Source organism: Phodopus roborovskii, unplaced genomic scaffold, assembly GCF_943737965.1.
Source record: "Phodopus roborovskii unplaced genomic scaffold, PHOROB, whole genome shotgun sequence".
NCBI lineage: Eukaryota > Metazoa > Chordata > Mammalia > Rodentia > Cricetidae > Phodopus > Phodopus roborovskii.
The window spans coordinates 21,816,939-21,839,652 of NW_026126480.1; the positions used below are offsets into that span (position 1 = coordinate 21,816,939).

At 44.5% G+C, this 22,714-nt stretch overlaps 1 protein-coding gene across 1 annotated transcript in view; it reads left to right on the top strand.

The window, feature by feature from the left end:
* Positions 1 to 22,714, top strand: part of Parva (parvin alpha) — a 158,158-nt gene that overhangs the window by 88,840 nt on the left and 46,604 nt on the right. The window contains exons 2-3 of the mRNA XM_051192698.1: positions 19,639 to 19,728; positions 20,438 to 20,508. Of these exons, the coding sequence (XP_051048655.1) occupies positions 19,639 to 19,728; positions 20,438 to 20,508 (161 nt within the window). The remainder of the gene's footprint in view (positions 1 to 19,638; positions 19,729 to 20,437; positions 20,509 to 22,714) is intronic.

Sequence of the window (22,714 nt, forward strand, 5' to 3'; positions counted from 1 at the left end):
TGAGCCAGACACAAAGGGAAGGAAGGTGGTAAGAAGATCCACACCACCACTGATAGGTACTGTTGTTTCCTCAATGTATCCTTAGAAACCAGTGAGAAATATTTCATATGATGGGAGGAGAGAACCAACATATAATATGTACACACACACACACACACACAGACTGCACATGCACGCACGTGTTTGCACATTCACACAAATAAGTAAATAAATCCAAGAACTTTAAACCTTTCTAAATTTTAAATTGCATTTGATGTATTTTTAACTTCTGTTAAAGACATTGATGGGCATTTATTATACATTTGGGAAGTCATTATATATGAAGATTACCATTGCTGCTTGCTACATTAGTTGGTTTTCTTTGGAGGTAGTACGTAAGTGGGGGTGTGGTTGTGCTAAGCACCCAAAGGCATTGGGTGTCTTCCCTGATTGCTTTCCAACTCACAGTTGAGGCAGTGTCTCTCACTTGAACCCAGAGCTCACCTGTTTGTCTAGTTTGCTCCAGGAAGCCCATCTCTGCCTCTCATGGCTTAGGGTTGCGGACCGGCTGAAGTGCCCACCTGGCACTTCCACAAAGTCCTGGGGACCTGAAACCTAGTCCCCATGCTGAGCCGTCTCCCCAGTTTTCTTTTTCAGCTTGGCATTATCTTAGGTGTGACAAGAGGCTTTTCTCTCATCTGCCTCTTTAGTTTTTAAAATAAGCTTTTGGCTTACTTCTGCTCATCATTCCCAAGTACCATTAAAAATAAATAAATGAATGAATGAATGAATGACCCAGGCATGATTGCATGTGCTTATAATCCCAACACTGGGAGAGTTGAGGTGGGACGTGGCCAAGACTTTGAGACTAGTCTCAGTTACACAGTAAGACTTCTCTCAGACAAAACTTTTTTTTAAATTTAGAAATTATATATATATATATATATATATATATATATATATATCTGGCAGTGTAAAACTTCTAGGTCACATGAAGGTAGAAAGAATAGTGTGATTTCCCCCAAAATAAACCTGTCAATCAATTCACCAATGATCAGTCTTGATCTTGATACTTCTTATCTGGTCTCCCATCTCCTGTGGAAAGTTAGTTTGGATTAAATCCCAGATATATAATAAGTGCATAAAATATAGTTCTTATGCATAAAGATTTAAATTTTTAACATTTATTTAGGTTTAGCTTTTCAGTGTTTAAAATTTATGTTTCAGGGTACCATACAAAGTAATGCATTTCATTATAGAAGGATTTTTTTATTTAAAATATTATATTGGGGAAAAAATCAATTTCTTAACATTTTCAGCTTTTCATTTTCCAAATTTTGATCATTTAGTATTATTTAAACAGCATGTTGGAATCAATATGTCAGTATTTAAGACAACAACCAAAACCATGTTGGAATTGGTGAATCCCCATTTGTGTTCTTTTGAGTCTTTGCAACATCTTTGCTGAAGAAAGTTGTAAAGTTTCTAACAGTCTGGGCTCTAATTGGATGATGGTAGTGTGGATGAACCTATTCCTCTAGTCCCTGCACTTCCCAAAGCTTGCTGGGTAGAGGTAGGGTCAGCACAGCTTGTGTCCTAAGGGAAGGTGGAAAGCATTGTTCCTCATTACCTCTTTGTGTGATGTGGGGAGCCATTGGTGGTTACTTAGCTAGCTGATCCGTTGGGGCACTGAAGCATCATTAGTTAGCTGAAATGGTTTATAAACTTTCCAGAGCTTACAGGGGCTGACTAGCCAGTGAGCCCCAGACATCCTCTTGTCTCCACCTCGCACTGGGATCACAAAGACTAGTTGCTACACCTGGATTTTTACATAGGTGCTGGGGGATTGAACTTGGGTCCTCATGCTTGTGCAGCAACTAAAGCTACGTCCCTGGTTCCATAGTATCATTACTAATCCATGGACTTATATATGATTGATGATTTTCATTCCATTGCTGTATCTGTCTTTTGCTGATGTTTAGCTTTCTGCCTCTGAGTTAAAGACTGTAGCTAATAGAAGCCCACAGCTGATGGGCTTCTCGAGGTCAGGCAACCCAGGCTCAACCTATGTCTCCTCTGTCCTGAATATGTTCAGACCTATATCAGCCCCTTCTCTCAGTGGCATTGATCTTGAGACACCACAGCCCAGGTGCTATGGCTGTGGGCTATCATTTTCCCTACTTCTGAAAATTCAGCCAAACCAAGGCCACCACTAGCAGAAAGTACCAGCTTCCATGACTTCACTATGCTGTCATCGTCTTCTTTGAGCACCCTCCCTCCAGACTCTGATCACCATCATATGACCCTTCCCTTCCATGTCTGTGTACTCCACTGTGCTGCTGGCTCCAAAGCATCTTTTTGCATTATGGAGCCTTGTGTGAGCCTGCTCTTTCTTTCATCATCCTGTCACAATCCACCCAAGAAAAGGGCTGGGTCATTTCTTAGAGTCTCCTCTCAGTTGGTTTTAGAGCCCAGTTAGCCCTCCCAGTCATTCTTAGCCCATTAGATCATCTCTGGCCAGCCCCTCTGGCTCTCTCCCAGTGGTCACCATTGCTGGGCATACACTGAGGAGAGGTGGTGAAAGGGCAAATGAGCAGTTACTGAGTGCCCAGGAAGGCAAGTCCTGCTGTGCTGGGCATTTTATATGCATTATGTCATCATAACTTGTTACCAACCTTTGAGCTAAGCAGTATGATTCCCAGTTCAGAAAGAAAGAAACCCAAGAAGTTGTACTACTGGGGTCTACCTAGCTCCAGCCTACGCTAACTCAGTCTACCTTATCTTAGTAGGATGTGTCCTAGACTAGACATCTGCTTGCCTGAACTCCCCAGGAAGACTCCTCTCTCTCTCTCTCTCTCTTTCTTCTTCTTCTTCTTCTTCTTCTTCTTCTTCTTCTTCTTCTTCTTCTTCTTCTTCCCTCTCTCTCTCTCTCTCTCTCTCTCTCTCTCTCTCTCTCTCTGCCTCTGTCTCTCTGTGTGTGACTATGTGTGTGCATGTGCATGTAGAGTGGCCAGGGGTCAACCTTGAATGTGTCCCTGAATCATTCCCCACCTTGCTTTTTTTTTTTTAATTTGAGAAGGCTCTTGGCTTGCCTGGAACTCATGATTCAGCTGTGTTGTCTGTCCAGCCAGCAAGCCCCAAGGATCCACCTGTCTACACTTCTCTGGTATTGGAATTACAAGTGCAAGCCACCATGAAAGCTTTTTGTGAGAATGCTGAAGATCAAACACAGAATCTCATCCTGTGTGGCTAGAAATTTACCAATAGAACTGTGTCCCTAGCCCCCTGGAGGACTTTTCTAGAGTCACCCTACAAACTTGGGAAACTTTTTCTTATCAAGGGGCTGGCCATTGTTTTCAGGATTAAACCCACACGTTGCTTATTCTGGCTAGAGTGGCCTTGACTTCACTCTGTGATGACACCCACAGTTGTGCCAGCCTCTAGCCTGACCTCTTCTCATCTGCCCAGCCCCTGCTGAATTGCTGAAGCCACTGAAGTCCTATTTTGAGATGTGAGGGCAGTTTCTCCCTTGTTCGCCTCACTCCAGATCCTAGCACGAAGCTACATGACTTCCTTTTTATTGGTGCTGTGACAAAAGCGTCTTAAGGAAGGGAGAGTTTCCTTTACTGCCTTACAGCCTGAGCTACAGGCATTCATAGCTGGGAAGACAGAGTGACAGGAGCATGAAGCAGCTGGCCACATGCCATCTGCATCCAGGAAGCTGTGAGAGAAGGCTGATGCTCAATTCAGTCTCTCCTTTTCAGGCACCGCCATCCATGAGATTGTGTCATAGACACAGTCAGAGGTGTGTTTCCATGGTGATTGTAAATCTAGTCAGGTGGACAGTCAGAATTGACCGTCACTGTGGCCCAGGAACGTTGCTCATCGCAGCTGCTACATGTATATTTAAATGGATCCATAAAGCATGGTACCAGCTATCCCACTCCTGCTCACACAGGTTCAACATAAGTTGCTTTGAAATTGTCTTTGTAATGTAATATCCTATGGCCGTTGCTGTTCTGAACTTCTGTTGTATATGCTCATTTCTGCCGCTAAGTTAAATCATGCTCTGTACTTGGGAGATGCTACTGGAATGAGGTTCCCAGTACATTGCCTTGCTCAGAGTTGAGACCCAATAATTATCCATTGAATGGAATCAAATGGAAGGTTGTACAGAGAAGGCTGGCTCAGGGGAGGTGCAGGACCCGCAATCAGCAAAACAGCAGACAGTTAAAGCAGCTCGAGTCACTACAATTTCTTTTAATAGATTTTTCTGTACAGATTTGCTGTCAACATGGGTTGTTGGTTTTGGAAAAAAAAATAAATAACCAGAGAGCTGTGATGGCTCTTGTGGTGCAGAGGCTGGCAGTCTATGCCATTTCTGATGCCATGCTCTGTGAATTTCCTGGTCTGGACAGGACTTTGGCACTGAAGAGATCTAAAATGATATGCACAATTGCCTCACATAAAATTTCCTGAACTCCCATGTTCTGGACAAACACATTATCAACTCTGCTCCTCCATGGGTGCTTTGATCCTGCATCCTTTCTGGTCCCTTCTGGAAGTGCAGAACTTCCAGGGATTAATGCTGACTCTGATGTAAAAAGTAGAGCTGATCATCTGGCTGCGGGTCTCTGCTGGAAGAGAAGAACGACTCATGTTGCCATCCTGTTCTCTCATTCAGTAAATGTATGTTAAGCATCCATTGTGTGTTGAATGCTGGCAGATGCTGATGGGCAATTCTTGGGCCTTTTGGAATCACTGAGGATCCATGTGTTCTTCAGATATGCACACAGGTGTGTAATTGCCCACTGCTAGTTGAGATGCATAAGAAAACAGACCTTTGGGAACAAAAAGATCTGATGCCACCTTTGTCATAAGGGCCATCCCTCTTTCCCATCTGGTCCTTTCTGAACACCCTGGTGTTCTACCACTTGGAGCTCTTCCAAGTCAGTCCTTGGCACCCTAGACTTGGGGTGTGCATGGATGTGAACTTCCAGGCCAAGGGCTCATTCTCTCCTAGAGAAGTGTGCATCACAGTGCACAGCCATTGAGCGTGGGAGAAAGGAGTGAGCAGAGGTTCAATGTCTCCTGTCCTAGTTTCATTTCTGTCCCTGTGATTTAAAACAAAACAAAACAAAACAAAATCAAAAAGCAACTTAGGGGAGAAAGAGTTTCTTTTCAGAATTACAGGTTAAGGTCCATTGTTGTGGAATAGTCAAGGCAGCAGCAGGAACTTAAAGCAACTCATCACATTACACTCACAGTCAAGAACAAAGACAAATAGATAAACCCATGATAGCTTGCTGGCTTGTGTTCAGTTAGATTTCTCCATTCTTGTACGGTTCAAGAATCCTTACCTAAGAAATGATGCTGCCCACATTGGGCTGAGTCTTCCCCCATCAATTAAACTTAATTAAGACAGTCTCACACAAACATGACCACAGGCCAACCCAATGTAGACAGTCTCATTGAGACTCTCTTCCCAACTGATCTAAGTTGGGTCAGGTTTATAATTAAAGTAATTAAAGGCAACTATCACGAATGCCGTTTGTTGTTCCATCTGACAAAGGGTTCATCCCCTGCCTGTGGCTCTGTGGTTGGAACAATGGGCTGAACTAGCTCTGAACTTCAGCTCTGTTCCCAAGAGGGTTGTAAAATGGAAATAATATTTGGGAAACACAGGGTCTGGCCTCTCTCCCCACTCTCAGAAGCTTCCTTAGGAGGACTCTGATGAGAGCAACCTCAGTGGGATTTGGCATCCTCTCAGATCAGCCTGGATAAGGTCAGGATACCCTCAGAAGCTCCCATATGGTCATGTCATGGATCCAGGACTAAGAAATGGCATAGGCCTAGTGTCACAATACAAAGAGGGTTCTACTTCAGGTCTAATCTGTACTTTATTGCTCTGTCCTTGGAGGAAAATAAAATGTGTTCTTCTCAGATTTCTTCCTAAAAATAGATTCTTTATCTCCCAACAATCTCTTGAGGTTTCTCTCTAGGGTGAAAGGTCTGGAGCTCCTTCATGGGTACAATAGAAGTTTGTACCTTACAGCTATTCACAGCCACCTCTGTGTTGGTCCACCTGTAGGAGACAGTATAGGGCCCAGTGTAATTAAACTCCTCCTTCTCTGGCCAAGGTCTAGCTTCTGGAATCCCACAGCCTGTACCTACTGTAGCCTAAAAATGTGGAGACTGTTGAGGTTAGCTGATGAGAAGTCTCTCTGAGGTGCTTTCTACAAGGCCCCTGCCTCCCTCTTAATCCCAACAGCTTCCATGGGATTAATTCCCTGCTGGCCGGTGAGGATAAACTGCCACATATGAAGAAGGAGATTATCACCTTTTGCAGTCCTTGGTCCAGCACGCACACCCTTTCACATCCGGGTCTCATGTAGTTCAAGCTGACCTCAAATTCAATATGCAGTCAAGGATGACAAAGTCTGAGTCTTGTGCCTCTGCCTCCTGAGTGCTAGGATCACAGATATGTAGCCCCAGCCTGGTTTATGCAGTGTTGGGAATCAAACACAAGACCTCATGCAGGTCAAGCAAGCATTGTGTCAATTGAGCTCACCCCTTACCCTTCACAGTTGACAGACCGTGCTGCTGCTCCCCCAAATCTGGAAATTCCCTAAATGTCCAGCAGCTACAGGATGGTTAAGTCATGTGTATGTGAGGCCTGGAAAAGATTGTAAGAAGTTGTAGCATTCCCAGAGATTATCACTCAGTGGCTATTACCCCACCCATGCTTTTACTTTTTCTTTCTTTTTAAGCAAATTTAAATAGATTTTAATTGGTTTCTGTTTGCTTATTTGAGGAGGTGTGTATGTACCTGTGGCATAGTTACCTGTGGAGGTCAGAAGACATCAAGCTGAAGTCCCTTCTTTTCCTTCTACCACATGGGTCTTGAAGATCAAGTTTCAGGTCATCAGGTTTGGTGGCAAGCACCATTATCTACTGAGCTATATCACACACCTGGTTTTATGTTTTCAAAGTTCTCTTAAATGAGTGTATATGCAAAATAGGGGCTAGAGACATGGCTGAGCAGTGAAGAGCACTTGATGCTCTTGGCAGAGGACCCAGGTTTAGTTCACAATACCTACATGGTGGACCACAACCATCGATAACTTCAGTTCAAGAACATCCAATGCTTTCTTTTCTGACCTCTGAAGGCATCAGGTATGCAGACAATACACAGGCATACATGTAGACATATCACTCATACATGTAAAAGTGCCTAGGGACCCTTAAGCACAATTTTTGCAGTTATTCCAAGTAAAGAACCTTTGGCTTTAGATGGGAAAACTGGAGTAATGGCATTCCTATATGTTCCCTTCAAATACAGCCTACAAAATGGCATGGTATATATTTTCAGGGTTTTAATTTTTTTAGAGGTACATATTTGTGTTTGGGGAATATTCCATTTACTTAGTGCAATGAACCACACAGTTTTATATAAAAAGCAAGCTGTTAGATGGAGTTGGGCCCATACAGCATTAGTATTGAGGATGTAAACTCTTGAACCAGTTGGCCTGGAATCAAATCTAAGCTTTACTTTCTAGTGACCTTGGTCAGGCTAAATAACCTCTCAGGATCTTATTTTTCGCTGTGTGCATGGTAGGGGGTTATTATGAATATTAAATGAACTGTGTGTGTGAGTGTGTTGCACAGGCAAGTGTAAGCCATGCCTGTGTCTGGTCCAAGGGAAGTAAGTATAAATGATTTACTCTCCTACTGTCATCTTATGGTTCACACAGACTGAGCTTCCACACATGTTATTCCTTCAGAATAAACTACTAGCTGATGCTTAAACAAATCCCATCTTGGCTCACAAGCAATCGACCCAGTCAGAACACAGCACCCATGTTATCCCACAGCCACACTCAGTTGTCATTTCCACAGATCTGTTGAGTAGCCCATGTGCCACTTCTTAATCAGAGCCACTGCACTAATAAGTGACAACCTTCAGAATTAATACAAGAAGGTTATGGATGTTGAAGGTGAAAGATTCACAGAGAATGAGCTGCAGAAGGGAAACTTAATCCAAAGCTTGTACAAAGATAAAGCAAGTAACAGGTCCCACAGACACCACTGGCATGCCCTGTACTCTCAGGATAGCATCATAACTACTTGGGGGATTTTAATGTGTTACACTGAACATAACTTCTATGTGTTGGTTTGTATTAACTGTCTACTTGACACAGCCTAGAATCACCTAGAAAGAGTTTTAATGAGGAATTATCTAGATCAGGTTGACCTATGGGGATGTTTGTAAAGGATTGGCCTGATTGCTAATTTGTGTAAGAAACATAGCCCATTGTGGGTGGCACCATTCCCTAGGCAGTCAGTCCTATATATAAGAATGAAGCATGCAGGCCTCTATGTATTTATTGTCTTTCTGCTCTTGACTAAAGATATAATAGTTTAATTCCTGTCTTGACTTTTCATAATAATAGAATATAATCTGGAATTGTGAGACCCTTCTTTCTTATGTTGTTTTTTTTTTTTTTTTTTTTTTTTTGTCAAGATATTTAACCACCAACAGAATTGAAATTATAACAAACAACCTCTTCCCAGAAAAGCATCACCCAAGCTAAGTGTGAAGATTGAGTCCCTGGTGCTTAGCTAGAATCTGAGAGCCACCATAGGAATTGATCAGCTCCAGCAATTTGGGGCTCATCTGCCAATGCATTCATGGCTTCTGGTACCAGAGTGCCCCCTCTATGCCTAGGAGCCAGGGAGATAAGGAGAATCAATTTTACTGACCAGACAGCTCACTGGACATGCAGTTAGCCAACTTGCTAGATTGAATTCTGTATTCTTCCAAAAGCTTAGGATGTGTGAACATACCCAAATTCACACCTACCCACAGTGATGTGGTACCTCACCTTTATATACATCCAGAACATCACACAACCGTTTGCTTGAGTAGGGACAGACTTTAGAAGGTTTTTAAAGTGTGTTTGTGTGTGTGTGTGTGTGTGTATGTGTGTGTGTGTGTAAGTTGGAGGACAACTTGCTGGAGTCCTGGGAATTGAACTCAGGTTGTCAGGCTTGGCAGCAAGCACTTTTACTTATTGAGCTATTTCACAGCCCTGGGTAGACTTTAAAGCTATGGTAGTGGTATGGTTATCCATCTAAAGAGGCAACAAGTCATTGCATGGAAAGAACAAAGCATACTGATGTGTTATTCCCTTGAACCACTGCCCCCCACCCACCAGTCCTGTTTAAACTGAACTCTCATGGCTTACTTAAGATCTCAGCAAATGTTTCCATTCACATTTTTTACTACCTGGAGCCAAACAGTAGTCTCTCTTTCTGTGTCTGTCTCTCTGTCTCTGTCTCTGTCTCTCTCTCTCTCTCTCTCTCTCTCTCTCTCTCTCTCTCTCTGCTTGCTAGTAATTGGAGGGCAGCTGTACCATGTGCTGGGCAGAACAGTAAAATCATGCCCAGGGTCATTGCTTGGCTACCTTCCAACTCTGCAGCAGCTACAAAGCCTACCAAATTAAAAACCGGTGGAAATTCGAAGATGCAGGACTATGGATTCTTCCATCCCTTCCCATCACAGTGCCAGCCTCTCCCTCTGCTTCTTTCTCTTGTGTGTATGCGTGTGTGTGTGTGTGTGTGTGTGTGTGAGAGAGAGAGAGAGAGAGAGAGAGAGAGAGAGAGAGAGAGAGAGAGAGAGAGATTAAATAGCTGTAGAGAGCACAGCAGCATGTGATTCGACTCTGACATTGTGTTGAGGCCACCAAGGACTGGCTCCTGCCTCATCTATGATAGCTGTGGAAACAAGTACCTTTTGTTGTTGTTGAAGGTAATAGAACTTCCCTTGTTTGAGGGACTGGATGGGCAGCATCTGGGGCTTTGCATTTTCTTCAGGCAATCTCTCGAGGAGGCAAGTGAACCCATATGTTGGAAGGAAGGGCAAGTGGGAGAGAGAATGTCCCCAGTCCATGGACAAAAAGCCATTGTAGACATTATGGTCTTTCCAGAGATACCTAAGCCCTGACTACCAGGAAGTCCTCAAGTATTTTATGTGACACAAGGGATTAAAAACTGTGGATAGGATTTTGGTGGGGAAGTCCATGCTGGATTATCTAGGTAGACCTAGTGTAAGCACAAGGTATTTGAAAGTGGACAAGGAAAAAGAGTCAGAGAAATACAACAGGACAACTTAACCCCTCCTCCCAGTACTGGCTTTGGAGATTGTGCAAAAGAGACGGGGAATGTAGGTCAAGAGATGAGAGCACAAAGCTTCCTTAGAAGCCCACAGAAGGATGTAGCCCTGCTGATGTCTCCACTTCAACCCAGGGGCATGTGTGTCTGTGTACCACATCCATGCCTGGTACCAACTAAGGCCAGGAGAAGGGGTCAGATCCCCTAGAATGGGAATTAAAGACAGTTGTGAGCCATCAAATGGGTGCTGGGACTCAAAACCAGGTTCTCTAGAAGAGCAGCCAGTGTTCTTAACTGGTAAGTCATTTCCCTGACCCCTGTCTTAGGTTTTCCTTCTACTGGGATGTGACTGACATCTTTCTCCTCGTTATTAGACTTTCAGATGTAGCTTTTGAGAAGAAAATGCATTTTTACCTCATCACATCAGTAGTATGCAGAATCAACATGCTGCATAGTTGTTAATATTGACTTGATCATGTAGCTGAGGTAACATATCAGGATGCTGGAGTGGAAAGCCCTGCCTTGTCCCTCTTTTCCATGTGACTGTAGAACAAGGTAGGTAGCTGTCCCAGCCCACACCTAGGGAAGGAATGGGGAATTGTGACCCAGTTTGAACAGCAAAGATCTGGAATTTATTTATTCATTTATCTGGAATTTAGTTTTCTTTTTTTCTTCATTTTGGAGACAAGGGCTCTCTAATGCCGGTGGTTCTCAACTTGTGGGTTGTGACCCCCCATTGTGAAAGTGTGAGTCTAACAATCCTTTAAATAAGGGTCACCTAGAACTATTACAAAACACACATTTTACATTTACATCAGAAGTCATAACAGTAGCAAAATTGCAGTTATGAAGTATCAATGAAATGATTTTATGGTTGGGGTCACCACAACATGAGGAACTGTACTGAAGGATCACAGCATTAGGAAGGCTGAGAACCACTGCTCTGTGCAGTTGTGGAACTGGATATATAGTCCCTCCTGCACATGCTTCCTAAGTACTGGGATTAAAGGTTAAGTGTCACCAAGCCCAGCAGTTACCTAAAAGTTTACACCAAATTTTCCCTCATTCTGTTAATTTATTCGTTTTTTTTTTTTTTTTTAATATCAGTATGGATGCCTGGGTAGTTATTTTATACCCTTGCTTATAATCCAGTATAATTTTTATTTTGTTGTTTGAATTGTTCCAAGTTTGACATATCCATTCTCGTGTGTGTGTGTGTGTGTGTGTGTGTGTGTGTGTGTGTGTGTATGACATATGTTGATATGTGTATTCATGTGTGTGTTTCTAGGCATGCACATGCTACTTTGCACCTGTGGCAGTCGGTCAGAGGACAGCCTCCAGTGTCAGTCTTCACTTTTTGTTTGACACAGGACCCATCCGTTGTTTTGGCACTGTATATGCCAGGCTAGCTGGTCATGAGCTTCAGGGAATTCTCCTGTCTCTATTTCTCATGTTCCCACAGGAGTACTGGGATTACAGATGAGTGGTACCATGCTCAGTGTGGGTGCTGGGAATCAAACTTGGGTCCTCATGCTTGTATACCAAGCACTTTACCCACTGAGCCATCTCCCTAGCCCCTTTTCATTAACTAGCAGTGTCCTTCATAGAGTAGTTGTTTTTATAAGGGTCAATAGATTGCTTTTACAGGTTTCCTTTTACTGTTTTATCTTAAAAATAACTGCATTGCCACACCCAAGGTCAATGTCCCCCCCCCCTTTTTTTTCAATTTTTTAGAGAGACAGATGAGCTTCTTATAGCATCATACTTTAGACTTAGGTCTATGGTTATTTCAAGTTTGGGGAAAGGTTTGTAATCTGTGTCTTTGTTGACTTTTCTACCTCTGGACATCCATTCACTGTAGGATCCTTTATTTAAAAGACTGTTTTCTGTGTAGAATTGCCTTTGTGCCTTCAACAGAGGTGAATTGGGGTTACTGGGGTGGAGTTCAGTGGGTACAGTGCTTGTCTAGCATGCACAAAGCCTTGGGTTCCATCTTCAGCACTACCTAAACCAAGTGTGATAAATACATCTATAATCCCAGCAGTGGGGATGTGGAGGCAGGAGAATTAGGAGTTCAGGATCACCCTCAACTACATGGTAAGGCTAGCCAGGATCCATGAGATCCTGTCTGGGTCTGTTTCTGAGTTCTCTGTTCTGTGTCATTAAGCTCTTATCAATGCCATCCTGTTTTGACTATGATAGCTTTACTAGTGTCTTGAAGTCTACTGTCAGAACTGTGTGCTGCCTTTGCATGAGAGTCAATGACAACGAAATATCTTCCTATGGTTTTAACTGAGAGGTTTATATTGCTATGTCAATCCTATTCACATTTAGTTTGGTTTCTCCCTAAGCATTACATTTTTTGTGCTACTACAATAACACTGCTTTTAGTTTCAAATTCCAGTCGTTCTTTCTAATATGTGGGAGGGCAGTCAGCTTGTACAGTGATAATGGCACCTCCTGTAGTCTTGGGTACTCCCTTATATCTTGTTCATTGGGGGCATTCTGCTTTTCCCTTCTTATGATTAAGCCCACAGCTCTAACTCTGGGCCAATCCACTTCTCTGCCCCTCCCTTACTTCCCCCTCCTTAAATGTGTGTACTCCAAAATTAGTGTTCAGACATCATGGCCACTGTCTCAACCCCTGCCCTGTTCTTCCCAAACCTCCTACTTTTCACATTCCTGCTTTTGGGAGTCTACGTGTGTTAGATGAGAATTTAGATGCTTCAAAATCCTATTCAGATGGCCCTTTTTCTGGGAACCGCTGCACTCCCCAGAGTTCAGCATCAGAGTCATTCCACAGAAGCTCCTCTGGTTCCCATCTGGTGCCTGGAGTGCAGCACACTGATCCCATTGTTCCCCTGGGCCTGTCCCTCCCAGTCCTGAGAGCAGAGTGAGGCAGGTCTCCAGACTCCAGAGACAGAGGTGCTTCTCAGTTGATGAATATAATTATGGTGCCTCGAACTCACTGTGTATGGTCTTGAACCTCTGATCTTCCTGTCTTCACTTGTCCAGGGCTTGGGTTAATTGTGCTCCACTTCCTGCATATGGAACCCAGGGCTCACGTGTGCCAGGCAAACACCTGCACCAGCTAAGCTCCACCCCCAACTCTCTTTTACTTTTAGAAACTTCATTCATTTTTCCATTCTTGTTTCTCTCCTGGGGTTCTTTGGGTTCCCAAAAATAGAACTTTACGGTTCAGCAAGCCTGGTAGCTATTCTGTTCTTCCTGGAGAGAAAGAGGAGGTAAAGTTACCATCAATTACAGTCCTATGCTCTCAACGTAGTATCGGTTCCTGTACATTGATTGTGTAGATGTGCCCCTGGACCAAGAAACACGTACTTTTCCAGTTTAAATAGTAAAGGGTGATTCCAGGGGCGATAGCTCACTGGTATCAACAAAACCCTTTTCTTTTCCCTCATTGCTGTCAAACTTCAGCATATTAATTAACTTCTTCTTTAGGCTCACTCACCTCTTGGCTATAAAATAGCTGTGGCAAGCTTACAGATAATAGCCTGATACAGCCATGAGAGATCATGGATGAAAATGCCTTTATTTTAAAATAAAGTATTATACAAGTTAATGTAAAAGAAAAATAGCCTGATACAATAATGATAGGGAAGGGGGCACTTATGTTCCTCCGACTCTTTCTTAAACAGAGGTATGTTACTCCTAGAAACTCCTAGAAATATCCCCCCTCCCCCCGCCCCCCCACACTCCCCCCCCCCCCCCCCCGCAGGTCAGTGACTGGAGTTGTAGCTTATGGCCCCCAATGCAGATGCAGAGCATCATGACTGACTTGAAACAATGAGAATCTCAATTGGGACCGGACACAAGAGGGACAGGTGGCTCCTCAATTAAAATGTTTTTGTTTGTTTGTTTGTTTGTTTGTTTGTTTTGGTTTCCCAAAAGAATAAAAACACTGGAGGAAACCAGAAGTGCCAGCTACGCTGTTATTTCAAGAGAATATTTTAGACCTAACTGCAGGAAGCCACATCAGATCCCACAGCTAATAAAAACCAGAGAGGGATTCGAATCCAGCTCTTTCAAATTCCCAAATATGCCTTCTGCTGGGCACTTGGAAATCATTTCAGATGGCATTTTCTAGAAAATAAAATGAAAAAAAGAAATCCCCTTTCCTGGGGTGAACTAAGGCAATCTCGGAGCTTTCCCAGCCGGCCATTTACGATTTTATTAAGTTATGACTAATGGCCGGTGAGCCACTGAAGGCTGCACCCTCAGGCTGAGCGCTTCATACCGTTCTAGAGTAAACAACATCTTCAGATTCTGCTCTAAGAAAATTCAGTCACAACCCTTTGTCTTTCCGAGCTTAGGGATTGGCAAGCAGGCTGCCGCTGGGCCCAGCTCGGGTTGAATAGAAAGGAACCTTCCAAAGCAGGCGGGCTGTTTTGGGAAAGTGGCTGCTAATGGAGCTTCGTGGGGCGGGGGCCAGGCGCAGACTGAGCAGTTTGCATATTGGCTTTTTACAAACAACTGGCTCTGAGTCAGCGGTTAATGGAACGGGAATGGGGTTCCTGCCCAAAGGTTTCTTCCAAACACCCATTTCCAATTGCAAGCATATCTGAGCCTTTCTTCTGGGGCTTGTTATGTCTCTGTGAGTGAATTAAAGAGGCAGGCCAGAGGGCGGAGTTCTGACCGTAGCTGTGTTCATCTGAAAACATTCTAAACAACGCTCCACAATGGGGGACCTCATTCAGACCCACCTTTAGGAGTCCTGGCTGGGAATATCATCTTCCCAGTTAGGAGGTATTTAGAGACCGCTGTAATTATACTCTGGCTCCAGCTACATTTGGGACAGATGTGGGTTTTCTTCCTTCACAAAATGCAGACTGGCCGCAGAGGGATTGATGCAAGTTTGAGGCCAGGATGTGCAACATAGTGAATCTAGGGCAGCCTGGGCTACCTGCAAGACCCTGTCTCAAAAGAACAAAACAACCACAAGGTGCAAATTTTATCTCAGAAACACACATAACACACATGCATGCACACAGAGCGTCAGGCTCATGTTCAGACTAAATGTAAATGATTCCTAGCCCAACACCCCACTCTCCCCACTCCCCACCCCCTACAATACTTTGAAAGCCTTTCTTTCTTTTTCTTTCTTTCTTTCTTCCTTCCTTTCTTTCTTTCTTTCTTTCTTTCTTCCTTCTTTTCTTTTTTTTAAACTCCTTGGGTAAATTCTGACTCTGTATCTAGCCTGTGCCCTGAAGTGTGACCTTTATAGTCTGGGTTACTTACTCAATAAATACTTACCAGGGTACAGAGAGTATCAGAGATGTCATTTTTAAGTAGCAGTAGTTATAAGGATTCAGGAATTATGCTGGCCTGCCCCTGTCACCTGGCAAAATGCACTCAGGCAGTACCCTGGTCAGCCCAGGTGCAAAGGACCACTTTAAAAGAAAGATCCACATCCACTACACTCTTTCCGCTCTCTCTTTCCCTGTCTCTTTCCTTCTCTCTTTCCAGGACTTTTCCTGTCTCCCTCTTCTCTTCTGTCCTCTCTGTGTCTCTGTGTCTCTTCACCTCTTTTCTCTTTCCTTCCCTCTCCCTCCCCTTTCTAATAAAACTTCTCACTTAAGCTCTGTCTTCCTGGCATGTTTGTCCCTCTGCCTTGGTCACCCTTGCCTGCCATGGAATCTGCCAAGGTCCCCTTCAAGCGTTATCATAACAGTAGTGCCCTGCGTTTCTATGGCTCTCCTCAGGGACCAGAAATTCATTGTACCTTTCCAACAGACTAGAATTGGAAATATTATCATCACTCCCATCCTGTAGATGATGAAACCGAGGCCCAGGAAACTAGTGGACTTGTCCAAGTCAAACAGCCAGAAAGTGGTAGAGCCCGGGTTTGAATCTAAGCAGTCTGGCTGCCAAGCACTCTTCTGTCTGGCCTATTTGGGAATCTGGTCAACAAAGACAAAGCTTACTCCAGCAGTGAAAGGTGGGAGAGAAGCTGCACTGGTAGACTGCTCCCTAGCATGCAGAAAGCTCTGTGTTCAGTCCCAAGCACCACATACCAGGGAGCTGATAATACATGCTTGTGGTCCTAGCACCCGAGAGGTAGAGGCCAGGGCTTCAGAAGTTCAAGGTCATCTTTGGCTATTGTTGTGACAAAATTTTTCCTGTGGAGACACAATACACGTATCTACTCACTCCAGATGAGGAACCCATGGCAAATCAAAGTAGAGATACCATCAGAGAACAATTTGGTGAGCCATGAATTTTATTGGCGTTACTACAGGAAAATGGGTGAGGACTTACTTGCAGGGGCAGAAGTGACTTAAAGAAAACTGTGTCACCAAAGCCCACCCCAGCAAGGGTGGCGAGTTTACAAAGCTGGGAACCTGGAGCCCACTGCACAGCGTGCAGGCAACGCAACAGGTTATAAAGTGTCCATTCCAGGTGCCTCAGTTGATCTAAACCTCCTGCTGTTTCTGCTCCTTCCAGGCAGCTGGTCTGGTCTCAGAATCGCCTTTGCAGCTCCGCAAAGATGGGGAGGAGGTGGATCTGATGGGCAGATGGAGGAGAATGGTCACTTGAGCCAGGACTGGGGGTGGAAAGTGTTGGTGAAGAGGGGCTGGACTGGGCTCCTGACTTGTTGGAGGGGCCTAGAGAACTAGCTAGTCAGTATGTTTGATACAAAGGGTGAGGGGAAAGAGCCCAAGTGGAGGCTCTCCAGATTTCAACTTAACTATCAGGTAAATGAGGGTGCTTCAAAAGAATATTTACATTTGTTACAAAACATTCATCTTCTAAGTAAATGCTCAAGCACCGTACAACCAAGGACCCACACACATATTTGTATCCATATGTACATATACATATATACATACATACAGATACATACACACGCACACACACACACACACACACACACACACACACCCCTACCTCTTCATGATTTAAGTATGTTTACAGTTCTGTGTCGGGCCATATCCATAGATACCTAGGTCATGTGTAGCCTGTGAACAGCCTTGAGGAGCAGGTGGGACAACCCTAGTGTAAACAGTGGTGCCTCCTACAGAGGAGAAGGATAGGGAGAGAGTGGACCTATTTTTGCATAGTTGTGGTAGGCATGAGGGTGCTGAATCTTAAGTTCTGTGTTGGATATCTAAACTTGAGATCTCAGTAGATTTACAAATGGTAGAGTAAGCAGAGACTCATTCATCAGGCCTGGCTGAACTTCTCAGGTGAATGTCCTCAGTGTGTGGGCCAACTGGATCTCCTAAGAGCACATCAGACAATTAGACTTCCTATGTGAGAAATGTTGCATCACCATGTTATGGGGACCACAGAACCAAGGACCTTTGAGTACTTAAAATGTGTTTGGTGAAGCTAAAGGCATGAGTGCTTAATTTACTGAGATATAAAAGATTGTGTAAAGCCCCACAGACCTAGGCAGAGACAAGTAGAAGAGTCAGAGGCAGTCAGGAGCCCCAGTATTCCAGGAAGCAGCAGGGCTGCCTGGACTACTCTCACACCGGTATGTAAGCATGGCTATTTCCACTGCCTGGTAACCCCCTGGAGGGTGTGGTGAGTAATAAAAGCTGTGCTTTTGACAGGTGTAGTAGCACTCAGGAGTCAGAAGCAGGTGGGTCTCTGTGAGTTCATGACCAACATGGTCAACATAGTGAGTTCCAGGCCAGCCAGAGCACTATAGAGAGAGACTCTGTCTCAAAAAAGAAAGAAACGGACTGGAAAAGAGCAAAGCATATGTAAATCCTAAGAAGGAAGTGTGGTTAGCTGGAAAATGAATGCAGCCCTATATGTGCTCATTGGAGCTTTGAGGTCACCTGTATTTTTCTGCTATGCTTTATCAAGGGTTATACAGAAGGGCAGGTCAATAAATATGGAGACAGGAGCTGGGTAATGTCCCAACGAATGTTAAAAGCCTGCTGCTCACAGGGCAGTGGAGATGGCTCAGTGGGTGAGAGCACTTATTCCACAAGCACGTGTATCTGAGTTTGAATCCCTGGTACCCACATAAAAGTTGAGCATAACTATCTACCCATAACCCTAGCACTGAGGGTGGAAATGTCAGGCTCAGTAAGAGACCCTGTTTCAAAGGAATAAGGCAGAGAATAATAGAGGAAGACATCCAGTGTCCTCTTCTGGGCCCTGTATGCAGGTCATGCATACCCACATACATGCATACATGTACAACATACATATATTACATACAAGAGTCCACTGGCCTGTTTCTCTGTGTTGGTGCAGCTGATGCATTCCCTATCCAGCTATAGACGGATAAGTAGCTGCCTCCCAAGTCTAGGCTGCAGTCAGGGAGGTCTGAGTCTATAAATAAAATGGAATGATGTTGCTTTCATTAAGGTTGATTGCTGCTGTTGTATTAGTACCTTCAAACCTCCCAATGACCAACACCTTCAGAGAAAATAACCCTTCTGTGCTTAATTAGTGAAAAGTGAGAGGATGTGAGTTCCAGCTTTTAGGAGGAGAAAGCCAAGGTCAACACCAAGTGTGTGGTGCACAACTGACTTTGGGGGCAGGAATCTTTTCCCCCAAGGTTCATGGGGTTGTGTACTTGAAGGAGCACCAACCCGCTCTCATGTTTTGTTTTGTTTTTTTTTTTTTTAGTTGTGGTTGTTGTTTGTTTGTTTTGCTAAATTGGGCTGTGGATTTACAGTACTTAAAAAATTAAAAAATTAGTAGTCAGGTTGACAAGATGGCTCAGTGGGTAATGGTGCATGCTGCCATGACTGATTATCTGAGTTCAATCATATGATAGAAGAAGAGAATCTACTCCCAAAAGTTGTCCTCCATATTACACATGCACACACCAAAATAAATTAAATTAAATGTAATAGAAAACTGTTTGCTAGTGGTCCCCCATTGAAAGTTCTTTTGCAGCTAACGATGCAGGACTATAAAGTGATACTGCCTGGACATGGTCCCACAGTTCATGAGAGCTGAGGAAGCCAAACCGGAGCCTAGAGTCCACAGCAGCTGGAGTGAGAAGCAGGGTAGAGGGCAGGCAGATCATGGAAGAATGTCTCAGGAAGGCAGAGGAGGGTTGAACTGCATGTGGAAAAGGCTCGGGAGATCACAGCCTGAAACTGTGGCCCTCTTCATCCTGTCCACAGTGAGGAGGCAGGGACAGTGCACCAACCCTGGAGGAAGGATAGGCAGAGGCCAAAGGCAAGCCTTAGAGAGCACCCTGCTCCTGTTTGCCCCAGGATCTTCTCTGGGAGAAGATGGATCTCTGCATTTATGACTCCCCTTTTCTCAAGAAAGTGAGAAGGAGGCAGGCAGAAAATTGAGATTAAAGGGACAATTATGTCACCTTAGGAAAGAGCAGCTGTGGAGCAACTATGAGCTAACTGTCTGGGAGAGGAGAAACATTCTCTCAACATCAGTATTGATCAGGGATGTTGTGGAGAGTCCTCCCCCTACCCTGTCATCCCTGTCATCCTTCCCTGACGTGTGACCAGGCTCTTCCTTGTCTTTCAGTGTCTGAGTTCCAGGAGGAAGGAATGAACGCCATCAACCTGCCCCTGAGCCCCATCTCCTTCGAGCTGGACCCCGAGGACACCATGCTGGGTAACTGTCCTTGTATCTAGACTGGTTTAGCGCCCATAGCTTAGGCACTCTCACCAAACTCCTTCTCCTTTTCTAGCTCTTGTTTTAGTTTTAGGGCTTTTTTTTTTTTTTAATTTTAAGAATTTAATCTTTGAGAATTCCATGCATGCATGTAATGAAATATGATTGTGTCCACTTCTGTTTTCTCTTCAACTTCTAAATTTATTAACATGTTCCCCCTCCCAACTTCATCTCTTCTTCCTCCCCTTCTTTTTAATGACCAACTAAAGCCAACTAATGCTGCCTATATGTGCACAGCTGGGGAGCTATCCACTGGAACATTTGCAACCCACAAGTGGACACACAGCCAAAGAAAGAATCGTTCAGCTCCCTCAGTGACCACCAACTGCCCCTAACCCCTCCTCAGCAAGGGGTGGAGCCTCTAGAGCCCCTCCTCCATCCAGGATGGCATTCTGTCTGGCTTGGTCTTGTGGTTCAGGTAACCACAGCTGCTGTGAGATCATGAGTGTAGTGATCATGTCATGCCCAGAAGACAGCGTGTCTCAGCGCTCCTTTCTGGCTCTTACATTCCTGCTGTCTCCTCTTCCTCTCTTAGGGCTGAATGCTCATACATACCTATTCCCAGCACTCTGGCTAATCTCAGCCTCAATCAGAGAGGCTTCTCTTTGCAGTAGGCAGCAGTCAATACAAAGGCCATTTCCTTTTACAGAGGAGAATGAGGTGCGGACGATGGTGGATCCAAACTCACGCAGTGATCCCAAACTTCAAGAGCTGATGAAGGTAAGAAGAGATGAGGAGAGGTTCTAGAATTCTCCTCAGCCCCCTCCTGGCCTTGGCAGGTGTCTATACACTGCCTATTCTGTGAAGACACCATACAGGGGACATTACAAGGAGGGCATAGTCATATCAAAGTCCCTCAAAAGGAACTTAGAAAGTCAGTTAGGAACAGCCCACTTTCCAGATGAGGGAACTAAGTCTTAGGAAGCCAAGTGATTCGTTTATGGTCTATCTGGTTTAGAGAGATGGAATTGGGGGCTGAGAGTGTGGATCAGTTGGTAGAATACTCTCCTAGCATGCACACAGCTCTGGTTTCAATCCCCAGCAGAGCATTGGCTGCATAGTGATACATGACTGTAATCCCAGCATTTGAGAAGAAGTGGAGGCAGAAGGATCAGAAATCCAAGGTTATCCTGAGCAATATAGAGTTTGAGGCCAGCCTGGAGTACTTGAAACTGTTTCTCAGAAAAAGAAAGACAGAAAAGAAGAAGAAAAAAATGGTTGGGGAAGGAATGTTGTATGAACAAAAGGTTGTATGTGGGACATTGGCCATCATGCAGCAACTCTTTTCCCATTCACTTGTCTCTTCTTGTCCCCTGACCTATGTCCCTCTCCTTTGTTCACAAGTTCACTTATAGTGTTTTCCTGCTCAAAGCCTATCTGTAGTTTTCTATCAAGTTCAGGGTCATTTGATAATTGAGTCTTTCTGGCTCTCTTCAGCCTCACATAATCTACCTAGCAACACAGGGACAGCTGAATGCTGGCTGCAGCACTCCCTGTCCCCAGGCCTCTATTTAAGCAGCTCCCTCTACTTAGATTGCCTCTGGCGTCCTGCACACCACTTCCTCCAAGAAGTCCTCTCTGATGCTCATCGCTATGACTCAGCCTCTCTGTGTAGCATTGACCCCCTCGGCTTTAGTGTGTTAGTGTCATCTCCATGTGCTCCAGCTCCTGGAGTAGGTGCTTACTTTCTCTCTCTCTCTCTCTCTCTCTCTCTCTCTCTCTCTCTCTCTCTCTCTCTCTCTCTTCCTCCCTCTCTCTCTTCTCTTCTCCATCCTTTCCCCTCCTCTCTCTCCTAGCCTCCCTTCCAGTGAACCTCTTGGGATTAGAGACTTCCCTTTCTTTAGAACCATTATATCCCCCAGTGTAGCATAGTATGCTATGAATACCAGGTATTTCATATGCATTGACTGGAGAAAAAGCAGGAGGTGAGAAAAAGAAAACTATAAAAGCAGGCAGATGGGGCTCTGGAAGATGGCTTAGTGGGTAAAGTGCTTGATATGCAAGCATTCTGGATCCTAGAAGCCACAGGATGGAAACCAGGTGTACTGGCATGCACTTGAAGCCTTTCACTGAGAGAAGAGGGGCACGGAGTCTCTCAACAAATAGTGAACTTCAAGTTCAGTGAAGAAACCCTGTCTCAGAAATATGAGGTAAAGAATAATGGATGGAGATGACCACAGTCAACCTCTGGTCTCTACATATGAACACTCCTGCCCACATGCAAGTGTGCTCCCATGGATACATCACATACACGCACGCACACACACCACCATCACCACCACCACCACCACCACCACCAGTAGTCACGCTATTCAAAAGTAGAATCAGAATAATGTCCCCATAGTTGCCCCTAACACATCGGAACAAAGCCATGTGAGAGATGAACTGTTGTGAAACACTACAGGATTGAAGGCAGTCTTTTTGGAGGAGCTGATTAAATGCCGCTTCAGTGGCCTGGGCTTGGGATCATACTACCCTTCATTCTCTGGGCCTCAGTACAAGCCCCACAGACTGGCCCTCTCTTGATGGCTCCCCTGGCCCAGGAGGAACCTGAGCCCTCCCTTTGCAATGCATTGAAAAAGTGGGACAGCTGCAGTTGAGGCCCTTGTACCTCTCTGGGGTGTACCTAGGAGGGCCAATACTGGAGAGGGTTAACTCTGTGCTGGTATTTTAGTTAATTTTCTATTGCCATGACAAAACACCATGATTAAGGCAATTTTAAAAAGAAGGCTTTTAGTGTGGGGCTCATAGTTGCAGAGGGTTAGAGTTCATGACCATCATGGCAGGGAGCATGGCAGCAGGCAGGCAAGTAGGCATAATGCTGGAGCAGTAGCTAAGAGCTTATATCTGATCCATAAGCATAAGGCGGTGGGGGAACCCCAGTGACTCCTCCAACAAGGCCATAGATCTTAATCCTTCCCAAACA